Source organism: Choloepus didactylus, chromosome 13, assembly GCF_015220235.1.
Source record: "Choloepus didactylus isolate mChoDid1 chromosome 13, mChoDid1.pri, whole genome shotgun sequence".
Classification (NCBI taxonomy): Eukaryota; Metazoa; Chordata; class Mammalia; order Pilosa; family Megalonychidae; genus Choloepus; species Choloepus didactylus.
The window spans coordinates 55331102-55343921 of NC_051319.1; the positions used below are offsets into that span (position 1 = coordinate 55331102).

General features: G+C 35.1%; 1 protein-coding gene across 6 annotated transcripts in view; it reads right to left on the reverse strand.

Moving 5' to 3' along the window:
• The window catches only part of TRIM36 (tripartite motif containing 36), a 43715-nt gene that overhangs the window by 11254 nt on the left and 19641 nt on the right, over positions 1-12820 (reverse strand). For all 6 annotated transcript variants that reach the window (XM_037801870.1, XM_037801869.1, XM_037801868.1 and 3 more), the window contains 2 exons: positions 10211-10357; positions 1966-2061 (listed from right to left, as the gene is read on the reverse strand). In XM_037801870.1, coding sequence (XP_037657798.1) covers positions 1966-2061; positions 10211-10357 — 243 coding nt within the window. The remainder of the gene's footprint in view (positions 1-1965; positions 2062-10210; positions 10358-12820) is intronic.

A 12820-nucleotide genomic window follows, 5' to 3' on the forward strand; every position in this document is an offset into this window, starting at 1 on the left:
ATTTGTAGTGCTAATCAAACATTCTGAATACCCATAAAATCAGAGGCCAATTTGATTTTAAAAACAAGACAAATGGAGCACTCATAAGCACTTATCATAATAGATCCAGAAGAAGAAGCCAACAGAAAAAAGTCTTCAAGAACATTCTTAAAAGCTGACAATATATGCTAGAAGTACACTGTGCATTTTCCAGCAGTTTCTGGCCAACATTTGTGATGAAAGGAAATTTATTCCAGATTCTCTTTCTGTTTCCTAACCCCAACAGCCAGATTAAAAAAAAGGGGGGGGGGGGTGGGGAAGTTGGAGAGGGACAGAGGGTGATGGACATTCTGACAGTATTTCAGTGACATAGCAAAACATTAATAAATATCATTACATGTAGGCAAAAAGATTTTTTCCAGTTAAGTATAATTACAGATAAAAAGACCAGCATCACAATCATCACTAAGTAAAAGTCAAGAATAGAGGTAGGCTCTAGTATAAAAGAAGACTTTCAGATAAACCAACAAATGCAGCTTGGTAAAGGCAAAAAGAAGTTAAATAATGTCCCTAGAATTCCAAGGAATCAGTTTCTACTTGAATACTTGATGCCCAAGTTCCTCAGTTTACAACCTACTGGATGACAAACTCAAAAACCAGGCTCTGGGTCTTCCTTTATTTCAGAAAGTAAAGGACAAAAAAAAAAAAAAAAAAAGTAAAGAACAGCATGACTGAGAGATTCAATAAATCAAAGACAAATTAAAATGACCAGAGATACAATCCCTTAAACAACCTACTACCCAGGTGATAACTTGCTGTTGTTGGGAGATTAACCCAAATCAAGAGGGTTTGTCACATAGACAAAAATGAGAAAGACGAAATCCCGCTTTAATTACATGGAAAAAGAACTTACTTAAGGTGATGACTGCAATCAGTGAGATCAGAAAACATTATTAAAAACAAAAGCGATGCTGGCAAAATGATGCAAATTCACATAATTTCTCAAAAATGTCACACATTTTGGAAAAGATATTTTAGAAAATAGTCTATTCACCCATATACTTGCCTGGTATTTTTATATACATTTAAAACCAGCTTTTACATGTATATGTCAAAGTCAGTAAAGAATATTTGGAATTTTTAAGTAAACCAGTCTTATTTCTTCTACTAAATTTTTTAAATGCTATCAATTTTTCTAACTTTTTATTGAAATATAATAAACAAACAGAAAAATGCACATGTAAATGTAAAGATCGATCTATTTGTAAACACACCCATGTGAATCTGATATGATTCAAATCAGATAAAAGAATATTACCAATATCCCTAAAACATTTCAGGCACTATCTTGAATTCTAACAGCATAGACCAAAACCAAAAATGGAATCACACAGTATGTACTCTTGTGTCTGGCACCTTTCAATACTATTGCAAGATTTATCTACACTGTTGCATGTAGTCATAAATATTCATCCTCACTGCTATTTATACTCCCCTGTTGATAGGCATTTGGGTAGTTTCCAATTTGTGGCTGTTACAAGAATGTAGCTATGAACATTCTAATATATATCTTCTGGTGAACATATATAGGGTGTATACTAGGAATATGTGGAATTTCAAATAAAGGGGTCCTATCCACATATAGTATATTTTTCAAATACACTCAGTTAATTTTTAAAAATACAGACAACTGTAAAAGCTAGAATTTCCTTTATATTACTACTTTTTAGGCATTTCTTAATTGCCACAGGAAGAGTTATTCTTTCCCTGTGCTCCATAATCATTTGGTCATTTAGTCACTACCTCTTTTACAACACTGATTACACAGTATCGTAATTTGTTTTTTACATTTGTTTCCCTAGTCCCAGAAAAGCAGGTGTGATATCAAACACAGCTTTGTACTCTGTACTCCTAGCTCATGCAATATCCTCAAGGTTTTATGAGTGAATAAATGAATTTCTAGATAAATAGATTTTAAAAACTTACCTCTGTTTCTTTTATTAACAAGTTTAGTTCAGAAATTTGACTCTTCACCTGGCTTTCCTTACCAATAAGGTAGTTAATATCCTTTGAAAGTTTTTCCTGTTGAATATATTTGCAACACAAATGAACAAAAGTAGAAGTTTAACAAAGGCCTTGCAGATTTTTAATTACACAGTATTCATCCTCTTCTATAGTCTAGGATGAACAGACATAAAACCAACTACAGCTATTATTTTTTATGCAATTTTATTGGGATATATCCACATAACATACAATCCTTAAAAGTATTATTATTATTAACCCAGGGTAAATAATTACTGGCCTTGAGTACAAAGACCCAAAGATAAATGGAAGATTAGAAGCAGGTTGGAAATAACACAGTGATGCTCAGATTAGTTAAAACTTCTAAATACACAAACAGTATAATTTTGTTGTCATATCGTTTCTCCAGAACTCTTCCTAAGGCTTCTAAGTAAATGGAAAGGCAATAATTGAAATAGAATTGTCTTCCACCAGATTTTAGAATTCACACATAGATATAAAACAGAAATAGCAACAAAGAACTTTTCAATATAATCTTTATAGTCCATCCCAGCTTAGATTTATACACATTTCCAAAAATAGGCAATTTCAAGAGCTTCCTGAATAACTTTTATAAGATAGTCATTTAGAAATTAGTACAGAAATTAGCATTCTATTAGTATAGAAATAACATCATAGGTTTTAGTGAAATCTGTAGTCTAGCCCAGAAAATATAACCTGTAATGTGCCTGAAGTATATTTTAAAAAACAAAAAACAAAAAACAAAAACCCTCACCCACCATGAGTAAAATGGATTCAAAGTCTAAGTAAGAATAAGAACGTCCAGAAAATGCCGCCCCGCTTGCAGCACTCGCAGGAGGATCTGAGCATTTCAAGTTCTTGGTCACCACTGGTGACCTAAAAGGAAAAGAGCTGGGTGGGAAAAGAGGGCCAGAGACCTAGCTTTTACGAAGGTCTCCTATCTACGTCACTTTTCTCTTTTTCACGTAGGCCATGTCATAAAGTAAGTGAACATATGCAAAACCAAAAGTGACAGGTCCCTGACAGGACCCACCTTTATTTGAGAGGAATATTCAGCTATCAGACAGTTTCCTTGATGGCTCACTGAAGGAACAGAGGAAGGACCTTTTAGGTAAAGGAACAAGATCTCTGAGGATTAAAGGTGGGATGGGATCAAGAAATAAACTGTAGAATGTTAAGGGTAAAACAGCATAAAATCATGTCCAGAAACCTCCTCACTGCATAGTACACTAGCACCAACTCCACTAACACTTTCAGCGTTGAGAGGTACTTCTTCAACACTGAGCGGCAAGTAAGACAGTTCCAGTACTATCCCTCTCCAGGCCGATGCTGGGACCAGAAGTACTAGGTGCAAGAGGTAGCACTCTCTTTAGCTACAGTAGCAAAGAAATGAATTTAGTCATCTAAAATTGAAGGCTTAGTTGTAAAACAGCTTACATTAGAAGTTCAAGACAGAGTAAGGTAAATTGATAGATTCAAGGGTTAAGACCGAGAGAAGAATATATGACAGAATTCACAAACATGGTCTAAGAGCAACAGGATTCACTATCAGTAAATTTTAAAGCCTTAGACAGCCTATAGCCAACTATATAGCCTTTGTCTGAGACAACACCAGTCTTCACACTTCCCCTCAAACTCATGTAGTCTATTTCAACAAACTAGATGTTTTATTCAAGAATCAGTTCTGTCCATTTAGTCATAAGCCTCCAAAAAGTATACGTGCCAGACACTGACACTATTCCCTGAGGATAAAAGTAAAATGCAAAAAGACAAGGCTCCAACTTTCAGGAAGTTCATCTAATGGAGCGATCAAGTTTTAAATCCTTTCGATAATTTAGGAACCCTGTTCTCTAGGAACTGATCAGAGAATAATTTCCCAAGGACCCCAAAATTTCTCAGAACCTTTCCTCTAGAACAGTGGTATGTATCAAAGTTATCCTGAGAGCTAATAAAGAACAGGCTCCTTGATGTAGGTAGGACACAATCCAAAAGAAGACAGAGAAAGAGGAAAGAGGAAGAAGGGAGGAGGGAAAGAACACATGGGACAAACAAAAAATAAATAGCAAGGTGGCAGATATAAATCCAAACATATTTATAATGGCATTAAATGTAAGTGGTCTAAATACTCAATTAAAAAGCAGAGATTGTCAAGAATGAATAAACAAGCAAGACACAACTATATGATGGCTAGAAGACACAATATAGACTAAAAACTATTAAAAAATAAACAGGGAAAAATACATCATCCTAATACTAGTCAAAAGAGAGCTAGAGTGGCTATAGTGATAACAAAGTAGATTTTAGAGCAAAGAATATTAATCGCAATAAAGAAAGCCCTTCCATAATTATAAAGGGGGTCAATTCATCAAGACAACATGACAATCCTAAATGTCTATGCACCTTACAATAAAATACACAAAGCAAAAACTGATAGAACTACAAGGAGAAACCAACAGATCCAATTAAAGTCAGAGATTTCAACACCCCTTACTCAATAATTGATAAGTAGACAAATCAATAAGGATATAGATCTGAACAATACTGTCAACCAACTTGACCTAACTGAAATTTATAGCACACTTGACAAGTTAACAGCAGAAAACGCATTCTTCTCAAGTGCACTGGACCATTCACCAAGATCATATCCTGGGTCATGAAACAAGTCTCAATTTAAAATGACTAAGTTATTCAAAATATGTTCTCTGACCACAATATAATAAATTAAAAATCAAAAGAAACATATCTAGAAAATCCCCAAATATTTGGGAATTAAATAACATGCTTCTAAATAACCCATAGGTCAAAGAAGAAATTAAAAGAGAAATTAGAAAATATTTTGACTGAAATAAAAGAAAAACACAACATCAAAATTTGTGGGCTACCACTAAAGCATACAGGCAGAAAAATTTACAGCACTAAATACCTATATTTGAAGAAAGGATCGTGAATCAATAACCTCAGCTTTCACCTTCACAAATGATAAAAAGCAGAGTAAATTTAACTCTAAGTAAACAAACAAAAGGAAAAAGATTAGAGAAGTCAATTATAGAAAATAGTAAAACCAATGAAACCAAAAGCTAGTTCTCTCTGAGAAAATCAATAACATTGATAACCTCTAGCCAGACTGATTAGGAAAAATAAGAAGACACAAATTGTCAATATCAGAAATGACAGAGGTGATCAGAAGAAAGGAAGTAAAAAAGGTCAGAACAGAAATCAATTAAACAGAAAATAGAAAAGCCAATGAAGTCAAAACTGGGTTTTTTGAGACGAGTTGGCCAGGAAACATGAAAAGAGAAGACACAAATTATCAATAACAGGAATATCCTGACATTTCTACAGATATTAAAAGGATGATAAGGGAATATTATAAACAATTTAGGTCAATAAATTCAATAGTTTAGACAAAGTTGACAAATTCCCTGAAAAACACAAACTACCACAGATCACTCGAGAATATGTATCTGTTAACTGTGTATCTATTAAAATTATATGTGTAATTAAAAAATGTGTGATAAAGAAAACTCCAAGCCCATGAGAAAAAGATGATTTGATTTCCATACAATTTTCCTACACACATAAAACTCACTACCAGAGGATATAAACAAGCAGAACCACCTTGCTAATTTTATTTCTTTTTGAAATTCATAAACTGACATTTAAAACAACTACTTAAGTCAGTATCTCTAAGGCAGTAACAAAATGGAGCAAAAGAACACCTAAAAGAAGATTATGAAACACAGTTAATACCTGAAAGTAAACTTTGCCTCACAAATGATACTCCCTCCTTCAATTAGTAGCCTTGTGAAAATCTTAAAATCACAGAAAATAAAATTAGATTTATCTTTTTGAATTGAAATATATTTAAAATTAAAACAATTATAATGGCAAAGTCCTGACAAAATACAGTAGTATAGCAACAAAATTATAGAAACAAGCTACATACAAAAATATTCCTGAAATATAAAATATAAAATATAAAACCTGCATATCAATGATATATGTAATTAGATATAGGCAAAAAAGTGCTTATACCTATTGATAAAAATAGAATGGAAAAAAAAATTAACTTGTCTCCTATAAGGTGGTAGATTTATGGATGAATGAATTCCTTCTTAAAATATCATTTAAGGAAAAAAGAATGAAAGAAACAATATTATCTAGCATTATAGCACTGTCTATGTTGTAAATTATCAAATGTGACAGTTTTAAAAGAGTCATATATAAGGTTAACAAGAAGTAATTCAGTTTTAGCTGGTAAGGGTCCCTCCAGAACAAACAAACAAACAAAAGCTTATACTAAAAGTATAGACAGGGGGAGATGGAAGAAGATGGCAGCACAGAGAGGAGCGGAAGTTAATTAGTCCCCCCACAGCAACTAATAAACAACCAGGAATAACTAGTAAATGATCTGGAATAACTGCTGGGGAGTAACCGTGACTGTCCACACATCTTGCACCAACCTGGATTGGGAGGAATGCCTGAGATCGCAGTGTGGAATCTGTGAGCAGAAACTGTGGACCCGAGCCGGGAGCCCCCTCCCCCCATGGCAGCCCAAATGCAAAGCCTCACTGAGACAGAGAACAGCACTCTCTGAACAAGCGAATATTCCTCGGTCCAGCTCCAACTGGGGTTTTAATTGGCAGACATGGACTGCTCAATACAAGCTGCAAATCTCCAACAAGCAGACAGAGGCTTTTAGTGATGACTGACCTTGAAGAGCCAGGGGACGTCTCTGTGCCAGGAGGGGGAGGCTGGAAGACTGGCTGCAGTCTCTGGCCAGCAGGTGAAACTGGCCCAGGGCTGTGGACTGGCCCTGAAAGGGGCTTTCTGTCCCTTTTTCTCTCTCTCAACCTGAGTAGCTCAGTGGAGAAAGCCTCAGCCATTTTCAGTTCACAGCGCTCTGCAGTAGAGAAAGCCTCAGCCGTTTTCAGCTTGCAGCACTCTGACCCAGACAAGGGTGGAGACAGCAGAGTCAGAGAGACAAAGAACCCACTTAAATGCAAATGAAAATTCCCTAGGCGTGTATCTTCCCTAAGAGGAAAGCGGTAGGGCCCAGCTCTACTACCCGCCTTCCATTCAGAACCAGACGTCTGGGGGAAAACAGCCATGGGCCACACCTCCTTATACCAGTCAGGAGCTACAGACTGACAGGCACCACCTGCTGAGCAGGTTAGGAAAAGCACAGCAGCTTGAGGCCTCAAGACACACGCTCAGGGAAACTGAACACTGAATACTTCCCTCTTTCTGGGACCTGAGCCTGTACTGGCATGGGAAAACCTGATTGGGATAATCTTTTAAGACAACCCTCAGGGAAACCAGATACTGAATACTTCCTCTTTCTGGGAACTGAGCCTGTACTGGTCTGGGAAAACCTGACTGGGATAACCAAGGAAACAGATGCCTAGACAACAGAAAACAACAACCTACGCTAAGAAAAACTAAGTTATGGCCCAGTCAAAGGAACAAATTTACACTTCAACTGAGATACAGGAATTGAAACAACTAATGTTAAATCAATTCAAAAAGTTTAGGGAAGATATGGCAAACGAGATGAAGGCTATAAAGAGAACACTGGGCGTACATAAGGTAGAAATCAAAAGTTCAAAAAAACAACTGGCAGAATCTATGGAAATGATAGGCAGAACACAAGAGATGAAAGACAATGGATACATACAACAGCAGATCTCAAGAGGCAGAAGAAAACACTCAGGAACTGGAGAACAAGACACCTGAAATGTACACACAAAAGAAAAGAGGGAAAAGAATGGAAAAATATGAGCAACATCTCAGAGAACTGAATGACAACATAAAATGCATGAATGTACATGTCATGGGGGGGGTCTCAGAAGGAGAAGGGAAAGGGGGCAGAAGCAATAATAGAGGAAATAATCAATGAAACTTTCCCATCTCTTATGAAAGACATAAAATTACAGATCCAAGAAGCACAGCATACCCCAAACAGATCTGAATAGGCCTCTGCCAAGAAACTTAATACTCAGATTATTAATCATCAAAGACAAAGAGAGAATCCTGAAAGCAGCAAGAGAAAAGCGATCCATCACATATAAAGGAAGCTTGAAAAGACTATGTGTGGATTTCTGAATAGAAACCATGGAGGCAAGAAGGAAGTGGTGTGATATATTTAAGATACTGAAAGAGAAAAAACACCAACCAAGAATCCTATCTCGGGCAAAACTGTCCTTCATACATGAGGGAGAGTTTAAAATATTCTCTGACAAACAGACAATGAGAGAGTTTGTGAACAAGATACCTGCTCTACAGAAAATACTAAAGGGAGCACTACAGACAGATAGGAAAAGAAAGAAGTGAGTGGTTTGGGCCACAATTTTGGGTGATGGTAGCACAGCAATTTAAGTACATTGAACAAAGATGACTGAGAGCATGGCTGAAAGAGGAAGGTTAGGAGCATGTGGGACACCAGAAGGAAACAGGAAAGATAAAGACTGGGACTGTATAACTCAGTGAAACCTACAGTTCAACAATTGTGATAAAACGTACAAATATGTTTTTTCATGAGGGAGAACAAATGAATGTCAACCTTGCAAGTTGTTAAAAATAGGGAGGCATTGAGAAAAAAATACAATCAATGCAAACTAGGGACTATAATTTACAGAAACATTGTATTATGCTTCCTTCAATGTAACAAAGGCAATATACTAAAGCTAAATGCATATAAGAGGGAGGGGTATGGGACTCTTGGCATTGGTAATGTTGTCTGACTCTTTATTCTACTTTAGTTTAACTTTATCTTTCCTTTTGTTGCTTCCTAGCTGTCATGTGGCTTTTTTTTTCTCTCTTTCTTTTTTCTTTTTCTTTTGTCTCTCTACCTTCTTTGACTCTTCCTCCTGCTTTGTGGAAGAAGTGGAGATGTCCTTATATAGATAGTGGTAATGGTGGTGAACACATAAATACGTGACTATACAGGGAACCATCAATTGTTCACTTAGGATGGAATGTATGGTATGTGAAAATCATCTTAAAAAAAATGGGTTGATGAAGAAACTTTGAGGGCACTAGATTGAGTGAAATAAGTCAGACACATAAGGACAAATATTGCAAGGTCTCACTGATATGAAATAATTATAAAATGTAAACTCATAGATATGTAATATAAGTTACCAAGTATAGAACGAGGCTAAAGAATGGGGAGCAGTTGCTTATTATGAGCAGAATGTTCAACTAGGTTGAACTTAAATGTTTGGAAATAAACAGAGGCAACAGCAGCACATTGTGAGAATAACTAACAGCGCTGAATGGTGTGTGAATGTGGTGGAAAGGGGAAGCTCAGAGTCACGTATGTCACCAGAAGGCAAGTTGGAGGTTAAAAGATGGGAATGTATGAAACAGTGAACCTTGTGGTGAGCAATGTCCGTGAATAACTGTAGAAATATTAGAAATCTCTTTCATGAACTAGAACAAATGTATGACACTATAACTAGAAGTTAATAACAGAGGGGCATATAGGGAAAAAATATACCTATTGCAAACTATATACTACAGTTAGTAGTATTTTAACCTTCTTTCATCAACATTAACAAATGTAAATACCAATACTATGAGTCAACAATGGAGGGGAGTTGGTTAGGGGTATGGGAGGATTTGTGTTTCCTTTTTTTTTGTATTTATTTCTTTCCTGGAGTAATGAAAATGTTCTAAAAAATGAAAAAAAAATTAATTGTGATGGATGCACAGCTGTATGATGGTACCAGGGGCAACTGATTGTACACTTTGGATCTATGGATAATTGTATGGTATGTGAACAATCTCAATAAAAAACTTTAAAAAAAAAAAGGTAAAAACAGGAAATAAAAATCAAGTATTAAGATAACTACTGTCCTTCAAAGTGTGTTATTCCTCAGCACATACTGAGTATCATAGGCAATGGACTCATTTGGGGATCATGATAAAGTATCCTTCACCCCACCCCCACCCCCCAAGAGTGTAGAGGTAATAGAACACAGGCTTCACTGCATGCTGCACATTGCCATCTCAGCACAACTAAGAACTGACTGGTCAGAAATACAACCTAATACTAGTAGATCATTAGGTTAACACTTTACATTGTCAATTCACTTCAGTAGCCATGATTTTATAAGGAAAAAACTAAAGACATAAAGTTATAAAAAATCAAAATTTAGTTCCAAAACTACACATGTCCTACCTTTAAGGTTTTGTACGCACTGCTCATGGTGGTTACACGATGATTAGAATGATTACCACCCAGCTTACAGAGATGACAAACAGGCCTCTTACATAATTCACAGTACATGTTTATTCTCTCCGTTTCATGTTCTGGGCACATTAAAATCTATTGAGTAAAGAATAAAAGTATGATTATGGGTCTTCATAGCTTACATGGCACTCCAAAGTTTTCAAGTAATCTGATAAAACTTCAAAATATGATTTGCTTATAAAATCACTAAATAAAACCATTTAGCTAAATGAAAATGTGTAATGAAATCAAAACTCTTTATACATCAGATGAATATTCTTTATATTACAATTACTATTTTTCAATTTGAGGATTCAAATGGTCAATTAAATATGCAGGTGTTATTCTCCTAAAATTGATAAGGTGAAAATTTCACTCCAATTAGACTCAAGTGGAATGTTTAACCAAGCTAGAAAGGCCCTTCTGACCATGCAAACTTGGCAATTCTTAATAATCATTATCGATATCTTCATAAGATGCCATAACAACTTAATGAGAACTCACGGTCTCACAAGAAATCTGTTACCAAGAGTGTCTTGGAACACTTTATGATACAGGTTCCTATATGTGTTTGCTTTTACATAGTAATTGCAAAGACAACGACCAAATTTAGAACTGTTTCTTTTCTGGTTTGATTAAGTTTTTACCTTTTTATTTATTCTGTAAACATAATAGATGCATTTGAAATTTTAAGTAAAATAACTGGAAGGGAGGTCTCCTTTAGACTAGAATGTTAATAAACCAAAAAAGCTGTTGTCTATAATTCCAAGAGATTAGATTTTAGGCAACTATAACTGGTCTGATGATTTATAGACCTTTAAAAATAAAAGATCCAATATGAAAAATTCCTGTACCAATGCATAGGTCAAGGATAGAGAAACAATTGGAAAAGATACCAAATTTTTCAAAATGTCCAAGTTCCTATATTCTCAAAACCATTACATTTAAAATAAAATATAAAGTTTGGCTTTCTTTCTGGAACGATTGAAAGAACTCAAAGTCAAAAGTAAATATTCTATAGGATAAAGGATATCCTTTTAGAATTTCACCATATTGAATTAACACCAAATGCTTGAAGGAAAAAAATTTCTCTTTAAATAACCTATTCAAGATTCTTTGGTTCTCTTTATCAAACTTTTATTATATTTGGAAACAAAAAGAATGAGACTGTTCAATTTACACTCAAAATTTCATGAAAGAACCAAGACATCATCAAGATAGTAGCAAAAGTCAGCCTTGGAAAAGTTTTCCCCCAGAAACAACCAATAAAAGGGAAATTCCCTAGACAGAAGATCAATAAGAAAACAAACAAAAAAAAGAAAACAGAAAGCTTGAATAATATGATAAATGAACTAGACCTAACACATATAGGGAACAATGCATCCCAAACCAGCAGGATACACATTGTCAAGTGCACAGGGATTATCCTGCAGGATAGACCACCCGTTACTTCACAAAACACATCTAAATAAACTTTAAAAGATTGAAAGTATACAAAGCATCTTCTCTGACCACAACGGAAGAGAACTAGAAATCAATACCAGAGAGAGAACTGGAGAAAACACAAATATATGAAACATACTCTTAATCAATGGATCAAAGAAGAAAACACAAGGGAAATCAGGAAATATCTTGAGACAAATGAAAATAAGAACACAAAATATCAAAACTTATGGAACACATCAAAGGCAGTGCTCAGACGGAAATTTATAGCCCTAATAAAGAAAGATCTCAGATCAGAGTCCCATCTGTACACCTGGAGGAACTAGAAAGAGAACAGCAAACTAAAACCAAGCAAGCAGAAGGAAAGAAATAACAAAGATCAGAGCAGAAATAAATGAAATAGGGAATAAAAAACCAATAGAGAGATTTAACAAAATCAAACTTAAAAAAAAAAAAAGATTGATACAATTGGCAAACCTTTAGCTAGACAGACAAAGAAAAAAAGAAAGAGGATACAAATAATTAAAATCATAAATAAAAGGGGACATCACTACTGACCCTACAGAAATAACAAGTATATGAGTATACTATGAACAAATGAAGGCCAACATATTAGACAAACTAGATGAAATGGACAAATTCCTAAGAACACACACACAACCTACACTGACTCTAGAATAAATAGATCTCAACAGTTACAAGTAAAGAGATTGAATCAGTAATCAAAAACCTCCCAACAAAGAAAAGCCCAGGACCAGATGGCTTCACAGGGGAATTTTAACAAACATTCCAAGAATTAACACTGATTCTGCTCAAACTCTTCCAAAAAATTGAAGAGGATGGAAAGCTACCTAACTCATCCTATGAGGGTAATATCACCCTCATACCAAAGCCAAAGAAAGGCACTACAAGAAGAAAAAACTACAGATCAATATCCTTTATGAATATAGATGAAAAAAATCTTCAACAAAATATTAGCAATCCAAATCTAATAGCACATTAAATGAATTATGCACCATGCTCAAGTGGGATTTATTCCAGGTATGCAAGATGGTCATCATAAGAAAATCAATTAATGTAATATACCACATTAACAGAACGAAGGGGGAAAACCAC